Here is a 25,347-nt window from a genome sequence, read left to right on the forward strand (position 1 = left end):
TACAGCCTTATTCTAAAATTGATTACATTGTTTTTTTCTTCATTAATCTACACACAATACCCTATAATGACAAAGCAAAAACAGGTTTTATAAATGTTTGCAAATCTATTACAAATAAAAAACGGAAATATGACATTTACATAAGTATTCAGACCCTTTACTCAGTCCTTTGTTGAAGCACCTTTGGCAGCAATTACATTACATTTACATTTTAGTCATTTAGCAGACGCTCTTATCCAGAGCGACTTACAGTTAGTGCACACATTATTTTTTTATTTTTCATACTGGACCCCCATGGGAATCGAACCCACAACCCTGGCATTGCAAACGCCATGCTCTACCAACTGAGCTACATCCCTGCCGGCCAATCCCTCCCCTACCCTGGACGACGCTGGGCCAATTGTGCGCCGCCCCATGGGTCTCCCGGTCGCGGCCGGCTACGACAGAGCCTGGATTACAGCCTCTAGTCTTCTTGGGTATGACACTACAAGCTTGGCACACCTGTATTTGGGGAGTTTCTCCCATTATTTTCTGCAGATCCTCTCAGGCTCTGTCAGGTTGGATGGGGAGTGTCGCTGCACAGCTATTTTCAGGTTTCTCCAGAGATGTTAGATTGGGTTCAAGTCCGGGCTCCGGCTGAGCCACTCAAGGACATTCAGAGACTTGTCCCGAAGCCACGCCTACATTGTCTTGGCTGTGTGCTTAGGGTCGTTGTCCTGTTGGAAGGTGAACCTTCGCCCCAGTCTGAGGTCCTGAGTGCTCTGGAGCAGGTTTTCATGAAGGATCTCTCTGTACTTTGCTCTGTTCATCTTTCCCTCGATCCTGACTAGTCTCCCAGTCCCTGCCGCTGAAAGAAATCCCCACAGCATGATGCTGCCACCACCATGCTTCACCGTAGGGATGGTGCCAGGTTTCCTCCAGACGTGACACTTGGCATACACAGGCCAAAGAGTTCAATCTTGGTTTCATCAGACCAGAGAATCTTGTTTCTCATGGTCTGAGATTCTTTCGATGCCTTTTGGCAAACTTCAAGTGGGCTGTCATGTGCCTTTTACTGAGGATTGGCTTCCGTCTGGCCACTCTACCATAAAGGCCTGATTGGTGGAGTGCTGAGAGATGGTTGTCCTTCTGGAAGGTTCTCCCATCTCCACAGAGGAACTCTGGTGCTCTGTCAGAGTGACCATCGGGTTCTTGGTCACCTCCCTGACCAAGGCCCTTCTCCCCCGATTTCTCAGTTTGGCCGGGCAGCCAGCTCTAGGAAGAGTCTTGGTGGTTCCAAACTTAATCCATTTAAGAATGATGGATTCCACTGTGTTCTCGGGGGCCTTCAATGCTGCAGACATTTTTTGGTAACCTTCCCCAGATCTGTGCCTCGACAAAATACTGTCTCTGAGCTCTATGGACAATTCCTTCAACCTCATGGCTTGGTTTCTGCTCTGACATGCACTGTCAACTGTGGGACCTTATATAGACAGGTGTGTGCCTTTCCAAATCATGTCCAATCAATTTAATTTACCACAGGTGGATTTCCAATCAAGTTGTAGAAACATCTCAAGGATGATCAATGGAAATAGGATGCACCTGAGCTCAATTTAGAGTCTCATAGCAAAGGGTCTGAATACTAATGTAAATAAGGTGTTTAGGTTTTTTATTTTTAATAAATTAGCAAACATTTCTAAAAACCTGTTTTCGATTTGTCATTATGGGGTATTGTGTGTAGATTGATGAGGAAAAAATTTAATAATCAATTTTAGAAGAAGGCTGTAATGTAACAAAATGTGGAAAAATGTGGAAAAAGGGAAGGAGTCTGAATACTTTCTGAATGCCCTGTGTCTATTTGCCATATTGCACACTGAGGAGGAACTGACAAAGTCAACACAAATTAGTCATTCTACATTAGAAGAGTGGTGGCTTTGTCCTGTGATGAGTTTGGCGTTTTAGCTTAACTCCTGTATCTCCCCTTACATTTGTTTTACAGACACATTCCCTCACTCCATAATAATACTTAGTTCACATTTCTGTTTTCCTTGAAGGATTTAGACACACGGATAGATACACACTTCAACAGACAAGTCACAACACCAATGACCAACACCATCCACATTGCATTACGCAGATGGTCATTTCCCATCATTATTTAGATCCAGCCATCATACAAGAGACTCTACCATCATAGTCATGAACCAAGACTATTAGATGCATATGTAAGCACACGTTAGAACAGGCATCAGTCAGGGGCAGACAGACAATTACAGTGATAGACTGAACTGCGACAGCCAAGCCAACACAGAGTTACAGAGGTCACCACGACAACAGTAAAACAGACACAACACATGACACTTAATTAATAATACATTAGGACAACCTCATATTGTTATAGCATAAATACATCAATAAATAAGCAGATACGTAGATCATAGCTGTCGATAAATCAATCACTGAATGCATGAGGTTAAAGGTTCATGTCCTGGCCAAACAAATAGTTGGTAGGGTGCATAGAAGTATAATCATGATTTTATTTCTATGGTAGGGAGGGAGGGATCCCTCTGGCTCAAGCATGCATCTATTTTGGCAAAAAGAACTGAGTCAAAAGCACCCAAAGTAGCCCTGCGTAGTTTCAGTTTTTCACAGGTAGGGGGCAGGAGGCTTTCAGGAGTTTCCACATTGGCCTAAGAGGGGAATAATAATATGCCATTTAGCAGACGCTTTTATCCAAAGCAACTTACAGTCATGCGTGCATACATTTTTTGTGTATGGGTGGTCCCCAGGATCGAACCCACTACCCTGGCGTTACAAGCGCCGTGCTCTACCAGTTGAGCTACAGAGAACCACAGCAGATGGGTTTGAGTTTTCTCAGCTGTATCACACTCCAGTTTGTATTGTATGATCACCTTATTTACAAACCTTCATGTCACATAAAAAGACAGAAAGCATTTTCCAGGTAACTAATCTGCATACTCCAAGGCTTAGCAATAGGACAACCAAGTCCAGTGTTCTCTCAGCGGTTCTGGCTTCATACCCAGGCAGGTAGCCAGGCAGAGACATTATTTGGCAAACACATAAATGCTGACAAGTTAGATGAGAGATGAGAGAGATAGACATACACTACCAGTCAAAAGTTTGGACACACCTACTCATTCAAGGGTTTTTCTTTATTTTTACTATTTTCTACATTGCAGAATAATAGTGAAGACATCACAACTATGAAATAACACATGGAATCATGTAGTAACCAAAAAAGTGTTAAACAAATGAAAATATGTGTTATATTTTATATTCTTCAAATAGCCACCCTTTGCCTTGATGACAGCTTTGCACATTCTTGGCATTCTCTCAACCAGCTTCACCTGGAATGCTTTTCTAAAAGTCTTGAAGGAGTTCCCAGATATGCTGAGCACTTGTTGGCTGCTTTTTCTTCACTCTGCCGTCCGACTCATCCCAAACAATCTCAATTGGGTTGAGATCGGGGAATTGTGGAGGCCAGGTCATCTGATGTAGCACTCCATCCCTCTTCTTCTTGGTAAAATAGCCCTTACACAGACTGGAGGTGTGTTGGGTCATTGTCCTGTTGAAAAACAAATGATAGTCCCACTAAGGCCAAACCAGATGGGATGGCATATTGCTGCAGAATGCTGTGGTAGCCATGCTGGTTAAGTGTGCCTTGAATTCTAAATAAATCACAAGCAGTGTCACCAGCAAAGCACCCCCACACCATAACACTTCCTCCTCCATGCTTTATGGTGAGATCATCCATTCACCCACACCGCATCTCACAAAGACATGGCGGTTGGAACCAAAGATCTCCAATTTGGACTCCAGACCAAATAACAAATTTCCACCGGTCTAATGTCCATTGCTCATGTTTCTTGGCCCAAGCAGGTCTCTACTTCTTATTGGTGTTCTTTAGTAGTGGATTCTTTGCAGAAATTCGACCACGAAGGCCTGATTCACACAGTCCCCTCTGAACAGTTGATGTTGAGATGTGTCTGTGACTTGAACTCTGTGAAGCATTTATTTGGGCTCCAATTTCTGAGACTGGTAACTCTAATGAACTTAACCTCTGCGGCAGAGGTAACTCTGGGTCTACCATTCCTGTAGCGGTCCTCATGAGAGCCAGTTTCATCATAGCACTTGATGGTTTTTGCGACTGCACTTGAAGAAACTTTCAAAGTTCTTGAAATTTTCCGTATTGACTGTCCTTCATGTCTTAAAGTAATGATGGACTGTCATTTCTCTTTGCTTATTTGAGCTGTTCTTGCAATAATATGGACTTGGTTTTTTACCAAATAGGGCTATCTTCTGTATACCCCACCTACCTTGTCACAACACAACTGATTGGCTCAAACGCATTAAGAAGGAAAGAAATTCCACAAATTAACTTTTAACAAGGCACATATGTTAATTGAAATGCATTCCAGGTGACTACCTCATGAAGCTGGTTGAGAGAATGCCAAGAGTGTGCAAAGCTGTCATCAACGCAAAGGGTGGCTACTTCAAAGAATCTCAAATATAAAATATATTTTGATTTGTTTAACACTTTTTTGGTTACTACATGTGTTATTTCATAGTTTTGATGTCTTCACTTTTATTCTACAATGTAAAAAATTGTAAAAATTAAGAAAAACCCTTGAATCAGTAGGCGTGTCCAAACTTTTGACTTGTAGTGTACTTCCACATTCATCCACTCTGACAGACACACAAGAATAAACAAACATGTGTGGACATACACAAACACACACACACACACGCACACACACGCACACACACGCACACACACACAAATGCACTGAAACACACACACACACACATTCTCTCTCATTATCTAATTTCCTCTCTCCTTCCTTCCATCAGCTCCTTTTTTACATCACATTTTCGAAGAGCTGCATGGACCTCATCATCATTTCATCCTGAGGGGAGAAGAGGAGAAAGACAGTAAGACAGAATGTTGCAACTCGGATGGTTGAGGAGCAGTTCTCCGTGAACTGTGGGGGGATCTTGGATGGTTGGTGGCCTGGCGGTTGGGAGCTTGGGACAGTGGACAATAGGTCGCTGGTTCGGGTCCCCATTTTTACTTGGTGGGAGATTTGTCGACGTGCCCTTGGGCGGGGCGCTTGACCCTGGTTGCTCCTGTGGGTCGCTCTGGACAGGAGCCAGTTAGATGACTGAATGTAATGTAAATGTTGAGCGGCTTCACTGCCGGTAGATTGTATGTTTTAATATTCAATCATAAAATAAATAAATAAATAAATAAATACGTTTTCTGTTATTTCTTTTTTTAAATTTGCAAAAAAGTATAAAAACCTGTTTTTACTTTGTCATTATGGGGTATTCTGTGTAGATTGATGAGATTTGTATTTATTTAATCCATTTTAGAATAAGGCTGTAACGTAACAAATGTGGAAAAAGGGAAGGGGTCTGAATACTTTCCGAATGCACTGTAGACACCAACAGCAATATAAAATGTATAAACATGCATGTTCTATACATACCTCCTGGCATGCGACAATGAACTCCTCTAAAGTCACAACTCCATCTTTGTTTTTATCCATTTTCTGTGGGAAGGAAAAAAGTGAGAGAAATGTACATGATTTTTCAGGAAGTATGAAATGATTATGTGGTGTAAACTGTTGTGCCCTACTAAGGGGTAGAGTAAGCATCTGCTTTGGTATTACATTGTACTATAGGATGTCAGGTAAAGTCACCTGGAAAAAAGCATCCACATGCTGTTTAGGGACATCTCCCTTGAGTGCAGGGTAGGTATATTTCCCCATCATGTCGTAAATGGCCCTCACAATCTCAGTCATCTCCTGAAACACAGAAATATAAACTGTATTAATACAAGATTGCATCATATGTGAATCTTTCAATACGTGAATCTTTCAATATACAGTGGGGGAAAAAAGTATTTAGTCAGCCACCAATTGTGCAAGTTCTCCCACTTAAAAAGATGAGAGAGGCCTGTAATTTTCATCATAGGTACACGTCAACTATGACAGACAAAATGAGAAAATAAAATCCAGAAAATCACAACTTGGCGTTGGTGGATGGAGCGAGACATGATGTCCCAGATGTGCATCAATGCCTTCCACTTGCAGGAACTGCTGACACACTCCAGCCACATGAGGTCTAGCATTGTCTTGCATTAGGAGGAACCCAGGGCCAACCGCACCAGCATATGGTCTCACAAGGGGTCTGAGGTTCTCATCTCGGTACCTAATGGCAGTCAGGCTACCTCTGGCGAGCACATGGAGGGCTGTGCGGCCCCCCAAATAAATGCCACCCCACACCATGACTGACCCACCGCCAAACCGGTCATGCTGGAGGATGTTGCAGGCAGAAGAACGTTCTCCACGGTGTCTCCAGACTCTGTCACGTCTGTCACATGTGCTCAGTGTGAACCTGCTTTCATCTGTGAAGAGCACAGGGCGCCAGTGGCGAATTTGCCAATCTTGGTGTTCTCTGGCAAATGCCAAACGTCCTGCACGGTGTTGGGCTGTAAGCACAACCCCCACCTGTGGTGGACGTCGGGCCCTCATACCACCCTCATGGAGTCTGTTTCTGACCATTTGAGCAGACACATGCACATTTGTGGCCTGCTGGAGGTCATTTTGCAGGGCTCTGGCAGTGCTCCTTCTGCTCCTCCTTGCACAAAGGCGGAGGTAGCAGTCCTGCTGCTGGGTTGTTGCCCTCCTACGGCCTCCTCCACGTCTCCTGATGTACTGGCCTGTCTCCTGGTAGCGCCTCCATGCTCTGGACACTACGCTGACAGACACAGCAAACCTTCTTGCCACAGCTCGCATTGATGTGCCATCCTGGATGAGCTGCACTACCTGAGCCACTTGTGTGGGTTGTAGACTCCGTCTCATGCTACCACTAGAGTGAAAGCACCGCCAGCATTCAAAAGTGACCAAAACATCAACCACCAAGCATAGGAACTGAGAGGTGGTCTGTGGTCACCAGCTGCAAAACCAGTCCTTTATTGGGGGTGTCTTGCTAATTGCCTATAATTTCCACCTGTTGTCTATTCCATTTGCACAACAGCATGTGATATTTATTGTCAACCAGTGTTGCTTACTAAGTGGACAGTTTGATTTCACAGAAGTGTGATTGACTTGGAGTTACATTGTGTTGTTTAAGTGTTCCCTTTATTTGTTTGAGCAGTGTATAACTGACATGTAAAAAAAAAACACAGAGACCTCTCTGTTAATGTAGCCATCGTTGTTGATGTCGTAAAGATGAAAAGTCCACTCCAGCTTCTCTCTCATAGTGCCCCGCAGCAGTGTAGACAGTCCCATTACAAACTCCTGAGAGAGTCACCACATGAGTGAGAATAAAGAGAAAATACTTAGTGAGGACTGAGTGATAACACTAGTATAAATAAGATATACATAATTCTTCATATTCCTTCATTTAAAGCAGTGGTCGGCAACAGGTTTCTTATGGCACCCCAAAGTTTTTAGTAAAGAATAAAAAAACATGTGTTTATTTTTTTTGGGGGGGGGGGGGGGGACTAAAATCACCAGGAATTCAGGAAAAAAAAGAGTTTAATTTAGGAAATCTGTTCCCAAGTATTCCCACAAAAAATATATATATATATATTCAAAGGTGATAGTATCTCAATGTAATCAGGGTATGGAATTATTGTTATTTTCAAATACAATCTCTTTTTGGGCTTAGTTGTGGTCAATTTACAGTGTACAAATTATTATCATTATGTTCTGGACTCCCGACCATCCGCTCCAACAAAAATCTTCCCACGGCTGAATCTAGTTGCCTCCCCTGATTTAAACTGTCCACTGAGTGATAGTGATGGTGTATGGTTTGTACCTCAAACTTAATGGATCCATTGTTTGTTGTGTCAAACGCATTGAAGAGATAATGAGCGTAAGTGCTGGCATCTGCAAAACAACCAGATAAAGACATGAGATTTTATGATCCCATAGCAGTGCTTGTAAATGAGTCCCAAACAAGTAAGAAAGGGCATGTTATGTGTCTAAATGAGAAGTATCTGGCTGTACTGTACCTCCATGGGGAAAGAACTGGGCATAGATGTGTTTAAATGTTTCTTCATTCACCACTCCACTCGGACACTCCTGTTGAAACCATGTGAAAACACTATTTCAAGGAAAAGTTATGCAGCTTCTTCTGGGTAACAGCCAGATCAACCAATAATTTACACTCGAATGGCACCACCCACGGTTACAGAGAATTAACGTCAATCAAATCTGACAGCTAATTAACTGGCAATTAACTAGCAATTTCCATATAACTTCTATATGGGTGTATGTGAATGTGTGGGTGGGTATTTGAGCATGTGTGTATGTAGAGAATATATGTTTATATATATTGGGTGGCAGGTAGCTTAGTGGTTAAGAGCGTTGTGCCAGTAACCGAAAGGTCTCTGGTTCTAATCCCTGAGCCGACTAGGTGGGGGATTAACCCTAATTGCTCCTGTAAGTCGCTCTGGATAAGAGCATCTGCTAAAATGTAAAAATTATATATATAATAATTTTCTCCATGTTTGGTTTATATGGGTAATGCAGCATGTAATTGTTGTTATGGTGTATGACAGGTTTAGTTGTTCTAGCTGCAGGCCGTACAATCTGATTAGCACCATATGAAGTGATGAAGGCACAAAGCTAAACGCATTTACATATCTAAGTCAGAGATGAAAGAGAACAGAGCTTTGACAAACACCTGTAAAGATGTGAATCAACATAAGCAGGAGTATACATAAGAGTGGCAGGGAGAGAGATAGCAGAGTAAAGAAAGAGAGAGGAAAATAAGATGAAGATAGACAGGCAGTGGAAGGGAGGAGGAGGGAGGAGGCTGTGAGTACGTTCTTGAAGCCGCGGTAGAGGATCTGTAGCTCTCTCTTGGTGAAGTTGGTCTGGGCCTCCAACTGCTCCAGACCCTCAGGCCTGTGACACACCATGGTCATCTCCAACTCATCATCAATCTTGTCTAGATATAGAGAGAGAGAGTGAAAGAGAAGAGAAGAGAAGAGAAGAGAAGAGAAGAGAAGAGAAGAGAAGAGAAGAGAAGAGAAGAGAAGAGAAGAGAAGAGAAGAGAAGAGAAGAGAAGAGAAGAGAAGAGAAGAGAAGAGAAGAGAAGAGGGAGGGAGGGAGGGAGGGAGGGAGGGAGGGAGGGAGGGAGGGAGGGAGGGAGAGAGAGAGATAGAGAGAGGGAGTGAGAGAGAGCAAGAGAGAGAGAGAGAGCGAGAGAGAGAGAGAGAGGGAGATTAATTGTTTGTTTATATAAGGGACAGATCAAAATGTACTGTGGGGGAGGAGCTGGTCCAACTCAAGGTGTCATTAAAAAGAATGCACCCCCCTCCCCAAAGTAAAATATATTTTCACATGACTCTCCCCTTGTACAGTAAAATAAATGGAATAGCCTACCCCCTCATAGAATAAACTAAAAATAATGTTTACGACCACAAATAACAATAGCTGTAGTGACCCTGTGTTTATAAACGTGGATATCGACTTTGTCACTTCAGCATGTTTTTGTGGCACAGTCAATGCCACGCAGGGCTACGGGCCAGAAGGTTGGGGGTTCGCCAACCACCAGAGATGAGCTCACTCTCCCTGCCTGTTTCATTACACTACAATCAGAGCAGGCTGACGAAGATGATCAGCTAGTGGGCAATACAATTTTCAACATTTTGATGCCATAATTATATAAAATATATTTAACAAATTTTCCAACAACAGGTTTCTGTAACAATTCACCACACAACCAATAAACAAAGCATACCGACTTCGGGCAATTCAATATCATGGTTTGATTTTTCAACACCAAAATATATATATATGTATATACAGTGCCTTGAAAAAGTATTCATCCCCCTTGGAATTTTTCCTATTTTGTTGCATTACAACCTGTAATTTAAATGGATTTTTATTTGGATTTCAGGTAATGGACATACACCAAATAGTCAATTTGGTGAAGTGAACTGAATAAAATTAACTTGAAAATAAATAACGGAAAAGTGGTGCGTGCATATGTATTCACCCCCTTTGCTATGACGCCCCTAAATAAGATATAGTGCAACAAATTACCTTCAGAAGTCACATAATTAGTTAAATAAAGTCCACCTGTGTGCAATCTAAGTGTCACATGATCTCAGTATATATACAGTACACCTGTTCTGAAAGGCCCCAGAGTCTGCAACACCACTAATTAAGGTGCACCACCAAGCAAGACCAAGGAGCTCTCCAAACAGGTCAGGGACAAAGTTGTGGAGAAGTACAGATCAGGGTTGGGTTATAAAAAAATATCTGAAACTTTGAACATACCACGGAGCACCGTTAAATCCATTATAAAAAAATGGAAAGAATATGGCAACACAACAAACCTGCCAAGAGAGGGCCGCCCACCAAAACTCACGGACCAGGCAAGGAAGGCATTAATCAGAGGCAACAAAGAGACCAAAGATAACCCTGAAGGAGCTGCAAAGCTCCACAGTGGAGATTGGAGTATCTGTCCATAGGACCACTTTAAGCCGTACACTCCACAGAGCTGGGCTTTACGGAAGAGTGGCCAGAAAAAAGCCATTGCTTAAAGAAAAAAGTAAGCAAACACGTTTGGTGTTCGCCAAAAGGCATGTTGGAGACTCCTCAAACATATGGAAGAAGGTACTCTGGTCAGATGAGACTAAAATTGAGTTTTTTATTCATCAAGGAAAACGCTATGTCTGGCGTAAACCCAACACCTCTCATCACCCCAAGATGAGAGGTGTGCAAGCTTATAGAGACATACCCAAGAGACTGGCAGCGGTAATTGCTGCAAAAGGTGGCTCTACAAAGTATTGACTTTGGGGGGCGTGAATAGTTATGTACACTCAAGTTTTCTCTTTTTTTTGGTCTTATTTGTTGTTTGTTTCACGAAAAAAAATATTTTGCATCTTCAAAGTGATGCAACCCCTTCAAAAGATCCATTTAAATTCCAGGTTGTAAGGCAACAAAATAGGAAAAAATGCCAAGGGGGGGGGAATACTTTCGCAAGCCACTGTACATTTGTCTCGTGATCAGACACTGATTAGTACTGCTTGGCATAGGGAAACTAGCAGAGAAAACTGAACAAGGGAACACAGGGAAGTGAGGGCATAAATACACAGGTGAACAGGTAGACACAGGTGGATCATGATTAGTCCAGACTGTGAATGAGGAGGTGCCAAAGGTTGTCGGAGGAGGACATCTAGTGGATCGCTCCGGAACTGCGACCTCAGATTTACCTCTGCTGCAGTTCAAGTCACAGACATATCTCAACATCAACTGTTCAGAGGGGACTGTGTGAATCAGGCCTTCATGGTCGAATTGCTGCAAAGAAACCACTACTAAAGGACACCAATAATAAGAAGAGACCTGTTTGGTCCAAAAAAACACGAGCAATGGACATTAGACCGGTGGAAATGTGCCTTTGGTCTGGTGTCCAAATTGGAGATTGTTGGTTCCAACCGCCGTGTCTTTGTGAGACGTGGTATGGGTGAATGGATGATCTCCGCATGTGTATTTCCCACCGTAAAGTATGGAGGAGGATTACTTTATCCTATCCCAGGTGTTCCTTAAAGAGGTGGGGTTTCAAATGTCTCCGGAAGGTGGTGAGTGACTCCGCTGTCCTGGCGTCGTGAGGGAGCTTGTTCCACCATTGGGGTGCCAGAGCAGTGAACAGTTTTGACTGGGCTGAGCAGGAACTGTGTTTCAGCAGAGGTAGGGGAGCCAGCAGGCCAGAGGTGGATGAACGCAATGCCCTCGTTTGGGTGTAGGGACTGATCAGAGCCTGAAGACAATATATTTTGATTTGTTTAACACTTTTTTGGTTACTACATGATTCCATATGTGTTATTTCATAGTTTTGATGTCTTCACTATTATTCTACAATGTAGAAAATAGTAAAAATAAAGAAAAACCCTGGAATGAGTAGGTGTGTCCAAACTTTTGACTGGTTCTATATATATATATATATATATATATAGCCTATATAAAGGAAGATAAGCTTAGACCTAACCCCAGAGAGAGATAGAGAGAGATAGATAGATTCATGCTACAACACTGACATGCATTTCTTTATGTCAAATGGCTACTGCGTCTGCTTTACAGATATAGACGTACAGAAGGAGGCTAATGCGTACATTTTCTATCAGAATATTTTGTATAAAGATAAGCATTATATTGTTATATTATAGGAGTAACTCTGGTAGGCTTGAAACAGTCTTCCTGAAGTTCAACTGTCAGAGTCAGATGGAGCGCCGGGGCGCTCTGCCTATATATCATAGGCCAGCAGTAGCTAAACCTTAATAATAGCCACACCCTACCAAACCTTCACAAACGTTTGTAAACTTTAGTGTTATGAACCCTGTGGCTTTAAAAGTCTAGGGTGGATGGAAAAGAGGCCCGTAACATAACTCATGCGAATCAGAATATTGCCAAGGAACAGTTAGAACAAAATACACCGACAACCATAAACTGCCGTCAAACAATAAATGTTTATTATAAAACACACGTTAAAGGTTTGGGGAAAAGGGGCGGGGCTGGACCCAAGGAATGAAACAATAAAGTCAAAAACCCATAAACTGATCTTGCCTGCCTCAATAACTACTGAGCTTACTGCTAACCATACAAAAATACAGTGGGTGGTCCGCTCAGGTCTAACTAGTGTGTTTAGACAAGGTTTTCCTACGAGTAGTGTATGCCCAAGGGCGACTTGCTAAATTCCCAGGCACAAACAAACAATATAGGTACCATAAGGACTAAACAGTTAACGAGTGAGTACACAAAAACAAGACACCACCATATACATACTCACAAACAAAAAGAGTGTCAGAAAACACAACTAACTAGCTTTTAAAACAAGGGGATGTGTGATATGATTGGGTAAGAAAACAGAAACAGGTGGTGCAATCAGGAGAAATGTCCACTGATTGGTCCACCTCAGCAATCAGCAGATTAACTGATGACTGACAGGTGGGACACACCAACGACCTCCAATCAGGAACACAAAGGACACCTGTGATTAGGGCAGAAGGAGAGGAAAAACACAAAAACACATACAGGATACCTGTATCCGTAACAATTAGGGTAATATCAAAAGTAAGTCAAGGCATTGTTTATAGGGAAAATACGTGCAGAAGAGCAAATGTAAACCAGGGAAAAAATGCACTACCTCCCCTGTGCCAAATAAAAAACCACACAACCCTCCCAAAAGCCCACAGAAAATTTTGACAACCCTCCCCTTTTTTGGACCACCCCTCCCCCAGTAAATTTCGATCTGTCCCTAAATAAACAAGAGTAGACTAGAGCAAAAGACACCAGACGCATCATTGTTTAGACGTCACACACTTCACATTTTAAAGTACATCATATCAAAAGTTGTCAGAAAGAATAAGCTTTGAAGTTACCCCGTCTTGCTACTAGAGTCTTTGTATGTGTGGTGAGAGAGACAGAGAGAGAAAAATATGGAAAGTGGAGAAAGTTAAGAGAACCAGAGAATTTTTGAGAAGATTGTGAGAGCAGAGAGAGAGAGATGTAAAGGAGGAGGGTGAGGCATGGCAAGTGAAACAAATGGAAGAGAGAGGAGGAAAGAGGGAAGATGAGAGAAAGAATAGGAAAAAGAGACAGGGGAGGAGGTTTTCAGAAGAGAAGACTGTAAGGCAATATTATCCCAGGATAGTACAGGGCGATGAGCTGGTAATAGCTATCTACGGCCAAAGAAGGAAGTGACAACACACCCAAACAAGGAAGACGCGCGTTACCTGGGAGACCCGTTTGAAGTCTAAATTAAATTAGGTGGCGTCGATGAGAATAACAAGAAGTGGGCTTATTTTGTATTTTTGTGTTTCTATGGAACAGAAGGAGCGTGCTCTGCCCCTCAAGAAGATGTCAGATTGGAATGTGTCGATCTTCGAGGGAGGGCGCCTATCAAGGGTGTTATCTCTGGGGTGGCGCAAGAAGTAAATGCAAAGGATATACGTGAAGAATTGGATCAAGTGGTTGGTGCACAACGACTGACCCGCATGGTAGATGGAGTGCGGAAGCCCACTCAATCCATTCTATTGTTTTTTTATGAAGAGTCTCTCCCTTCTCACGTGTATTTGGGTTATATGAGATTCCCTGTGAGAGCCTTCATGCCCAAACCCATGCAGTGGGAGAAATGTAAATGATTTACGAAATGTGTCAAGTGTATGTAGACGGGAGGAGTATTACATGCACCCGGATTTCTGAAGTGTCCTGTCAGAGTGAAGGAGACGGAGGTGGCAAAAATAAGGACTGTCCAGAATGTCTCCTATCCAGAGGCGTTGAGAAGACTGGAAGAAAGGCGTGAAGTTTAAGAAGTAATGGTAGTAGGAGTAGAGGCACAAGATGATGTTCCTTGTCAACAGAGGGATCCTGATATGTTGCATGTTAAGGTGAAGGTGGACTTTGTAGAGTTTATTACTTTGGTTATCAACTGACAGTGCAAACGGAGAGGAAATTGGAGAAAATAGGCATCATTCTGCAGAGGCATTACAAGGAATCCTGTCAATGAATGCTCCATCCTCACAGGCACCTGAGTCTGTGTAGGGATGTGATTTGAATGTGACTGAAGGAGTGGGATGGTTGTTTTGATTTATTTTTGTATTTTCTATTATCTCGCCCCCCCCCCCCTTTTTTGCTTGTACAAAATGTGTAAAAAGTCAAGGAGTCTGAATACTTTCCGAATGCACTGTATATCTTCAATCATTTGCAATGCCTTTGTGAGTGATATGTCAAGGACTGAGTCTGCAGCACTTTTCTCCCTTCTCACACCCCTGCTACTACTGCTGCTGCTCTGTGGCATCGCTGAGGAGCAAGCCAGTGGAGTAGGTCTTGGAGGTGGGCCAAGGATTGAGCTTCCCAGGTCCTGCATGGAGATTGTTTCTAATTCTGCACTGTAACTCAGTGCCGGATATGGGCTGGGGGCCGATCACCAGTCAGTACTGGGGGCAGAGGTAGTGCTTGGGGCCGGTGAAAAGGCAATACTGGGGCGCAGAGAACAAAACCAGGTGCTGTCTCCATCCACTGATGTTTGTGCCTTGAAAATAAAAAGTAGAGGGCTATTTAGTACACATATCCAAAACATTAATGAACATCAAATATCATTAACCGAGACTACAGTAGACTATATAATGCTGCAAACGTTTGAGCAGAGTTGAGGAGGCCTGGCCTAGCTACTCAACTCTGCTCAAACGTTGGCAACATTTTGACTAGCTGGACCCTGGACTTTGGTGTTACCAATGTGGGAAGCTTATGATTTTCTTTCTATGACAAAATGACGGTGGATCAAAAGTTGTAAAGATCTTTAGTTTAGTTGGTTGGCTTGCTTTCCCTTCATGAGTATGCTGCTAGGCTAGCTAGCCACTAGCCAGCCAAGTAGCTAGCTCTAGCTGGGTAGCTATTGTTAGCAAAACATGGCTACTCTTTTCGTCGGCTACAATAGAAAATACAACAACATGCTCCACGTGCCGAACAAGCCAGCAGCAACATTTCTGGAGTAGCCTTTCCACCGGCATCTCCACTGTGGCCCTTGTTTATTTTCTTTGCATTGTCAAACTTGTCGCGAACCCTACCCCGATTTTTCAAACAAGTGGTTGGATCGGACCCCAGCGTCTTCGCAATCTCCCTCAATGAATTGCTGGTCTTTATATAATGCATGACTAGAATCGTAGTGGAGAAGGTACTTCTGTACCTCCTCAGTCAATCGATGCTTGAAGTTGTCGTTCGCCATGTTGAATCCACACTGAATTTCGGGCTGAATCGACAAGAAGAAGAAACTTGTGTCAACCCTTCAGTTGACCAATCACGGACGAAGGGGCATAGACTTGAGCATTTTTTTTGTCTGCCCGAACAGCCGACAAACCCTAACCAAACTCCAAAACGGACAAAAACATCACAAAATGTAGTCATAACATATGCACGAACTGTACCGAACTGTTTCGGTTGGGAAGCATGCAGCCGCCTTAAAGGAGGAAGAGGAGGGACGGAGCAGGTTAGCGTTTTTTGTCATGAATCTTGTTCTGGACGCAGCTCTGCAGAGTGGTCACTACCTGGCACAGCCACAAAGTCATCAAATCTGATTTTAAACCTAACCCTAACCTTAACCCTAACCACGCTGCTAATCCTAATGCCTAACCCTAACCTTAAATGAAGCAAATGTTTGTTTTCATGAATTTGTACAATATAGCCAATTTTGAGTTTGCAGCTGGCCCATCTAGCGGAAATCACTCAGTTCTGCCTCCTGGACAAGACTCATCCCAATAAACGTCAACTTTCAGGGAGGGAGGAGGGATGAGAGGTATGGCAAATTGGACTCCCCCATGGACTTGAGGAACTGTACTGGTGGTAACTTTGTGCTTTGGGTGCCAGAGAGAGATTGATGTTGGGTAATGATGTGATGAGCTGGTGTCCTCACAAGGGGGGTGTTTATCACTCAGACAGCCTCTGGCCCACTGGAGGAGAACACGCTCAGACTAGGAAACAGACACATCAGTGCTCCTCTTAGAACACACACAGGGGCGTCATGCACCTCAAAAATCTGAGGGGGCACAAAGTATGTGAGGATGGCTCGGGGGTGCTAGCTACCCCCCATCCATAAATTGGAGAATTTGGCATTTACAAAAACTTGAAAAACCTATTTCCTGCAATCTAGAGCCATAATCATCATGCTTAATTCTATGAATAAAATACAGTGGGGAAAAAAAAATATTTAGTCAGCCACCAATTGTGCAAGTTCTCCCACTTAAAAAGATGAGAGAGGCCTGTAATTTTCATCATAGGTATACGTCAACTATGACAGACAAATTGAGAAAACAAATCCAGAAAATCACATTGTAGGATTTTCAATGAATTTATTTGCAAATTATGGTGGAAAATAAGTATTTGGTCACCTACAAACAAGCAAGATTTCTGGCTCTCACAGACCTGTAACTTCTTCTTTAAGAGGCTCCTCTGTCCTCCACTCGTTACCTGTATTAATGGCACCTGTTTGAACTTGTTATCAGTATAAAAGACACCTGTCCACAACCTCAAACAGTCACACTCCAAACTCCACTATGGCCAAGACCAAAGAGCTGTCAAAGGACACCAGAAACAAAATTGTAGACCTGCACCAGGCTGGGAAGACTGAATCTGCAATAGGTAAGCAGCTTGGTTTGAAGAAATCAACTGTGGGAGCAATTATTTGGAAATGGAAGACATACAAGACCACTGATAATCTCCCTCGATCTGGGGCTCCACGCAAGATCTCACCCCGTGGGGTCAAAATGATCACAAGAACGGTGAGCAAAAATCCCAGAACCACACGGGGGGACCTAGTGAATGACCTGCAGAGAGCTGGGACCAAAGTAACAAAGCCTACCATCAGTAACACACTACGCCGCCAGGGACTCAAATCCTGCAGTACCAGACGTGTCCCCCTGCTTAAGCCAGTACATGTCCAGGCCCGTCTGAAGTTTGCTAGAGTGCATTTGGATGATCCAGAAGAGGATTGGGAGAATGTCATATGGTCAGATGAAACCAAAATAGAACTTTTTGGTAAAAACTCAACTCGTCGTGTTTGGAGGACAAAGAATGCTGAGTTGCATCCAAAGAACACCATACCTACTGTGAAGCATGGGGGTGGAAACATCATGCTTTGGGGCTGTTTTTCTGCAAAGGGACCAGGACGACTGATCCGTGTAAAGGAAAGAATGAATGGGGCCATGTATCGTGAGATTTTGAGTGAAAACCTCCTTCATCAGCAAGGGCATTGAAGATGAATCGTGGCTGGGTCTTTCAGCATGACAATGATCCCAAACACACCGCCCGGGCAACGAAGGAGTGGCTTCATAAGAAGCATTTCAAGGTCCTGGAGTGGCCTAGCCAGTCTCCAGATCTCAACCCCATAGAAAATCTTTGGAGGGAGTTGAAAGTCTGTGTTGCCCAGCGACAGCCCCAAAACATCACTGCTCTAGAGGAGATCTGCATGGAAGAATGGGCCAAAATACCAGCAACAGTGTGTGAAAACCTTGTGAAGACTTACAGAAAATGTTTGACCTGTGTTATTGCCAACAAAGGGTATATAACAAAGTATTGAGAAACTTTTGTTATTGACCAAATACTTATTTTCCACCATAATTTGCAAATAAATTCATTAAAAATCCTACAATGTGATTTTCTGGATTTTTTTTCCTCTCATTTTGTCTGTCATAGTTGACGTGTACCTATGATGAAAATTACAGGCCTCTCTCATCTTTTTAAGTGGGAGAACTTGCACAATTGGTGGCTGACTAAATACTTTTTTTCCCCACTGTATGTCTATTTTTCTGCATATCTAAGCATATCTCTTGAGCTGTCTGTACCCTCCTGACTGGTGGTTCTTTTTTAAAGAAACTAAATATGCTTCTCTACAGCTCTGCTAAGATCTGGGTAAAAGATTGAAAGGAATGTGAGTCTTGTTCAGTACATTTAGTTATTGCTTGATTTTCTAAAGTCTACCAACCTTACCAGCAGGCATGCCAGCTAAGCTACAGTAGTTAGACAAGCTACCCACTGAACAGACATCAATTCAAAGTCTATTCCACGTTGGTTCAACGTCATTTCATTGAAATGACGTGGAACCAATGTTGATTCAACCAGTGTGTGCCAAGTGGGTAGCTACTCTGACTTGATTGATAGCCTAAAATGGCTTCTTGGTAGCTAATTATGAGGTTGGGCGATTGGGAACCTATCTGGACTAGCTAAAGCCAACTTCATACAATTGCTAAGTGGCTAGTAGTATTACAGAATAAACAGGACAAATCTGAGGGGGCATGTGCCCCAGTGCCCCCTATGGGCATGACGCCTCTGCACACACACATCCTGGACACTATCAACTTCAACAGGAAGATTCCATCTAGATACCAGAATCCATCTTTATCTTTATTTCCAGTCCAACTGTTAGGAGAGGGAAACTGCTGAGTGTGGAAAAGACCACAGTGGAATGACTATAAACTCACATATGCATGTGCTCACATACACACGCACGTGCACACACCCACCCACCCACATACCCACACCCACATGCACAAACACAAACACACACACACACACACACACACGCACACACACACACACACACACACACACACACACACACACACACACACACACACACACACACACACACACACACACACACGCACACACACACACACACACACACACACACACACACACACACACACACACACCACATGCACATGCACATGCACACACACACACACACACACCCGCACACACATACACACACACACACACACACACACCCACCCACACACACAGACACACACACACACACACACACACACACACACACACACACACACACACAGGGTGTGAGGGAGGGACATGAAAATGAAGGAGATGAGACTACTGCAAAGGAAATGGAACATGTGGAAGGTGGTCATTCGCAGAGGGAGTCAGAGAGCCCCCCCATCATTCAGACTGAAGCGACTGACTGACTGCTGTACTGACCAAATCCCTTCCTGTAACTGCTAATGAGCCACACTTGACAGATTTTACTGCATCACAATGGGTGTCTGTCTGTACCTCTTGGGTATAATTCAAAGCTTTAATCCCCCTACAGCTGTATCTTAAGGGCCCTACAAACGTCACGCAAACTCAGTGACAGAGCGTCGTTTTCACACATACAGTGAGGGAAAAAAGTATTTGATACCCTGCTGATTTTGTATGTTTGCCCACTGACAAAGACATGAGCAGTCTATAATTTTAATGGTAGGTTTATTTGAACAGTGAGAGACAGAATAACAAAACAAAAATCCAGAAAAACTCATGTCAAAAATGTTATAAATTGATTTGCATTTTAATGAGGGAAATAAGTATTTGACCCCTATGCAAAACATGACTTAGTACTTGGTGGCAAAACCCTTGTTGGCAATCACAGAGGTCAGACGTTTCTTGTAGTTGGCCACCAGGTTTGCACACATCTCAGGAGGGATTTTGTCCCACTCCTCTTTGCAGATCTTCTCCAAGTCATTAAGGTTTCGAGCCTGACGTTTGGCAACTCGAACCTTCAGCTCCCTCCACAGATTTTCTATGGGATTAAGGTCTGCAGACTGGCTAGGCTACTCCAGGACCTTAATGTTCTTCTTCTTGAGCCACTCCTTTGTTGCCTTGGCCGTGTGTTTTGGGTCATTGTCATGCTGGAATACCCATCCACGACCCATTTTCAATGCCCTGGCTGAGGGAAGGAGGTTCTCACCCAAGATTTGACGGTACATGGCCCCGTCCATCGTCCCTTTGATGCAGTGAAGTTGTCCTGTCCCCTTAGCAGAAAAACACCCCCAAAGCATAATGTTTCCACCTCCATGTTTGATGGTGGGGATGGTGTTCTTGGGGACATAGGTATCATTCCTCCTCCTCCAAACAATGCGAGTTGAGTTGATGCCAAAGACGTCGATTTTGGTTCCATCTGACCACAACACTTTCACCCAGTTCTCCTCTGAATCATTCAGATGTTCATTGGCAAACTTCAGACGGGCCTGTATATGTGCTTTCTTGAGCAGGGGGACCTTGCGGGCGCTGCAGGATTTCAGTCCTTCACGGCGTAGTGTGTTACCAAATGTTTTCTTGGTGACTATTTCCCAGCTGCCTTGAGATCATTGACAAGATCCTCCCGTGTAGTTCTGGGCTGATTCCTCACCGTTCTCATGATCATTGCAACTCCACGAGGTGAGATCTTGCATGGAGCCCCAGGCCAAGGGAGATTGACAGTTCTTTTGTGTTTCTTCCTCCCTTTAAGAGTGTGCTCCTAATCTCAGCTTGTTACCTGTATAAAAGACACCTGGAAGCCAGAAATCTTTCTGATTGAGAGTGGGTCAAATACTTATTTCCCTAATTAAAATGCAAATCAATTTATAACATTTTTTACATGTGTTTTTCTGGATTTTTTTGTTGTTATTCTGTCTCTCACTGTTCAAATAAACCTACCATTAAAATTATAGACTGATCATTTCTTTGTCAGTGGGCAAACGTACAAAATCAGCAGGGGATCAAATACCTTTTTCCCTCACTGTAGTTCTACATACTTTCACCTTTATTTGACCAAGCCAGTTGAGAACAAGTTCTCATTTACAACTGCGACCTGGCCAAGATAAAGCAAAGCAGTGCGATAAAAACAACAACATAGAGTTACATATGGGGTAAAACAAAACATAATGTCAAAAATACACCAGAAAATATATATACAGTGTGTGCAAATGTAGCAAGTTATGGAGGTAAGGCAATAAATAGGCCATAGTGCAAAATAAATTACAATTAGTATTAACACTGGAATGATAGATGTGTAAGAGATTATGTGGGCGGCAGGTAGCTTAGTGGTTAAGAGCATAGTGCCAGTAACCGAAAGGTCGCTGGTTCTAATCCCCGAGCCGACTAGGTGAAAAATCTGTCGATGTGCCCTTGAGCAAGGCACTTAACCCTAATTGCTCCTGTAAGTCGCTCTGGATAAGAGCGTCTGCTAAAATGACAAAACAACAAAAATGTGCAAATAGAGATACTGGGGTGCAAATTAGCAAAATAAATAACAATATGAGGTAGTTGGGTGGGCTAATTTCAGATGGGCTGTGTACAGGTGCAGTGATCGGTAAGGTGCTCTGACAACTGATGCTTAAAGTTAGTGAGGGAGATCAAGAGTCTACAGCTTCAGAGATTTTTGCAATTCGTTCCAGTCATTGGCAGCAGAGAACTGGAAGGAATGGCGGCCAAAGGAGGTGTTGGCTTTGGGGATGACCAGTGATATATACCTGCTGGAGCGCATACTACGGGTGGGTGTTGCTATGGTGACCAATGAGCTAAGATAAGGCGGGGATTTGCCTAGCAGTGATTTATAGATGGCCTGGAGCCAGTGGGTTTGGCGACGAATATGTAGTGAGGACCAGCCAACAAGAGCGTAAAGGTCACAGTGGTGGGTAGTATATGGGACTTTGGTGACAAAACGGATGGCACTGTGATAGACTACATCCAATTTGCTGAGTAGAGTGTTGGAGGCTATTTTGTAAATGACATCACCGAAGTCAAGGATCGGTAGGATAGCCAGTTTTACGAGGGCATGTTTGGCAGCATGAGTGAAGGAGGCTTTGTTGCGAAATAGGAAGCCGATTCTAGATTTAACTTTGGATTGGAGATGCTTAATGTGACTCTGGAAGAAGAGTTTACAGTCTAACCAGACACCTAGGTATTTGTAGTTGTCCACATACTCTAGGTCAGACCCGTCGAGAGTAGTGATTCTAGTCGGGTAGGCGGGTGCCAGCAGCGTTCGATTGAAGAGCATGCATTTAGTTTTACTAGTGTTTAAGAGCAGTTGGAGGCTACTGAAGGAGTGTTGTATGGCATTGAAGCTCGTTTGGAGGTTTGTTAACACAGTGTCCAATGAAGGGCCAGATGTATACAAAATGGTGTTGTCTGCGTAGAGGTGGATCTGAGAGTCACCAGCAGCAAGAGCGGCATCATTGATATACACAGAGAAAAGAGTCGGCCCAAGAATTGAACCCTGTGGCACCCCCATGGAGACTGCCATAGGTCCAGACAACAGGCCCTCCGATTTGACACATTGAACTCTATCTGAGAAGTAGTTGGTGAACCAGGCGAGGCAGTCATTTGAGAAACCAAGGCTATTTAGTCTGCCAATAAGAATGTGGTAGTTGACAGAGTCGAAAGCCTTGGCCAGGTCGATGAAGACGGCTGCACAGTACTGTCTATTATCGATCGCGGTTATAATATCGTTTAGGACCTTGAGCGTGGCTGAGGTGCACCCATGCCCAGCTCGGAAACCGGATTGCATAGCTTAGAAGGTACGGTGGGATTCGAAATGGTCGGTGATCTGTTTGTTAACTTGGCTTTCAAAAACTTTTGAAAGGCAGGGCAGGATGGATATAGGTATGTAACAGTTTGGATCTAGAGTGTCACCCCCTTTGAAGAGGGGGATGACCGCGGCAGCTTTCCAATCTCTGGGGATCTCAGACGTTACGAAGAGAGGTTGAACAGGCTAGTAATAGGGGTTGCGACTATTTCGGCGAATCTTGATATGTTTTTTGGCTCTCCTGAAGGATGTGTTTTGTCGCCACTCCTGTACATCTTGTACACTAATAGTTGTACTAGTTCCCATCCTGACAGACACCTCGTTAAGTTCGCTGATAAAATTTTATTTTATTTTATTTTATTTTATTTGATGACACTGCCTTGATCAGCCTGTTGTATGATGATGAGGTAGAGCTGCTGCTTTCAAGGAGCGGGACTCTAACCCGGACGCTTATAAGAAATCCCGCTATGCCTTCCGACGAACCATCAAACAGAGTCAATACAGGACTAAGATTGAATCGTACTACACCGGCTCTGACGCTCGTCGGATGTGGCAGGGCTTGAAAACTATTACAGACTACAAAGGGAAGCACAGCCGCGAGCTGCCCAGTGACACAAGACTTCCAGACGAGCTAAACCACTTCTATGCTCGCTTCGAGGCAAGCAACACTGAAGCATGCATGAGAGCACCAGCTGTTCCGGATGACTATGTGATCACGCTCTCCGTAGCCGATGTGAGTAAGACTTTTAAGCAGGTCAACATTCACAAGGCCGCAGGGCCAGACGGATTACCAGGACGTGTACTCCGAGCATGTGCTGACCAACTGGCAAGTGTCTTCAATGACATTTTCAACATGTCCCTGACTGAGTCTGTAATACCAACATGTTTCAAGCAGACCACCATAGTCCCCGTGCCCAAGGACTCTAAGATAACCTGCCTAAATGACTACCGACCCGTAGCACTGACGTCTGTAGCCATGAAGTGCTTTGAAAGGCTGGTCATGGCTCACATCAACACCATTATCCCAGAAACCCTAGACCCACTCCAATTTGCATACCGCCCCAACAGATCCACAGATGATGCAATCTCTATTGCACTCCACACTGCCCTTTCCCACCTGGACAAGAGGAACACCTACGTGAGAATGCTATTCATTGACTACAGCTCAGTATTCAACACCATAGTGCCCTCAAAGCTCATCACTAAGCTAAGGATCCTGGGACTAAACACCTCTGCAAATGGATCCTGGACTTCCTGACGGGCCGCCCCCAGGTGGTAAGGGTAGGTAACAACACATCTGCCACACTGATCCTCAACACGGGGGCCCCTCAGGGGTGCGTGCTCAGTCCACTCCTGTACTCCATGTTCACCCATGACTGCATGGCCAGGCACGACTCCAACACCATCATTAAGTTTGCCGACGACACAACAGTGGTAGGCCTGATCAACGACAACGATGAGACAGCCTATAGGGAGGAGGTCAGAGACCTGGCCATGTGGTGCCAGGATAACTACCTCTCCCTCAACGTGACCAAGACAAAGGAGATGATTGTGGACTACAGGAAAAAAAAGAGGACTGAGCACGACCCCATTCTCATCGACAGGGCTGTAGTGGAACAGGTTGAGAGCTTCAAGTTCCTTGGTGTCCACATCACCAACGAACTATCATGGTCCAAACACACCAAGACAGTCGTGAAGAGGGCACGACAAAGCCTATTCCCCCTCAGGAGACTGAAAAGATTTGGCATGGGTCCTCAGATCCTCAAAAAATTCTACAGCTGCACCATCGAGAGCATCCTGACTGGTTGCATCACCGCCTGGTATGGCAACTGCTTGGCCTCCGACAGCAAGGCACTACAGATGGTAGTGCGTACGGCCCAGTACATCACTGGGGCCAAGCTTCCTGCCATCCAGGACCTCTATACCAGGCGGTGTCAGAGGAAGGCCCTCAAAATTGTCAAAGACTCCAGCCACCCTAGTCATAGACTGTTCTCTCTGCTACCGCACGGCAAGCAGTACCGGAGCGCCAAGTCTAGGTCCAAAAGACTTCTCAACAGCTTCTACCCCCAAGCCATACGACTCCTGAACAGCTAATCATGGCTACCCGGACTATTTGCACTGCCCCCCCCCACTCCATCTTTTTACGCTGCTGCTACTCTGTTAATTATTTATGCATAGTCACTTTAACTCTACCCACATGTACATATTACTTCAACTACCTCAACTAGCCGGTGCCCCCGCACATTGACTCTGCACCGGTACCCCCCTGTATATATAGCCTCCCTACTGTTATTTTATTTTACTTCTGCTCTTTTTTTCTCAACACTTTTTTGTCTTATTCTACTTTTTTATAAAAAATAAATGCACTGTTGGTTAAGGGCTGTAAGTAAGCATTTCACTGTAATGTCTGCACCTGTTGTATTCGGCGCATGTGGCCAATAAAATTTGATTTGATTTGATTTGATGACACTGCCTTGATCAGCCTGTTG

At 43.9% G+C, this 25,347-nt stretch overlaps 1 protein-coding gene across 2 annotated transcripts in view; it reads right to left on the minus strand.

Moving 5' to 3' along the window:
• Positions 1-4,822: 4,822 nt before the first annotated feature.
• The window catches only part of LOC311125356 (A-type potassium channel modulatory protein KCNIP1-like), a gene marked incomplete at its 5' end in the record, with an annotated part of 35,033 nt that continues 14,508 nt past the window's right edge, over positions 4,823-25,347 (minus strand). For both annotated transcript variants that reach the window (XM_084199404.1, XM_084199405.1), the window contains 7 exons: positions 4,823-4,907; positions 5,490-5,552; positions 5,703-5,807; positions 7,197-7,304; positions 7,828-7,898; positions 8,024-8,093; positions 8,840-8,964. In XM_084199404.1, coding sequence (XP_084055530.1) covers positions 4,860-4,907; positions 5,490-5,552; positions 5,703-5,807; positions 7,197-7,304; positions 7,828-7,898; positions 8,024-8,093; positions 8,840-8,964 — 590 coding nt within the window. In that variant the 3' untranslated portion in view covers positions 4,823-4,859. The remainder of the gene's footprint in view (positions 4,908-5,489; positions 5,553-5,702; positions 5,808-7,196; positions 7,305-7,827; positions 7,899-8,023; positions 8,094-8,839; positions 8,965-25,347) is intronic.

Source organism: Coregonus lavaretus (assembly GCF_964263955.1).
Source record: "Coregonus lavaretus genome assembly, contig: HAP1_SCAFFOLD_2830, whole genome shotgun sequence".
NCBI lineage: Eukaryota > Metazoa > Chordata > Actinopteri > Salmoniformes > Salmonidae > Coregonus > Coregonus lavaretus.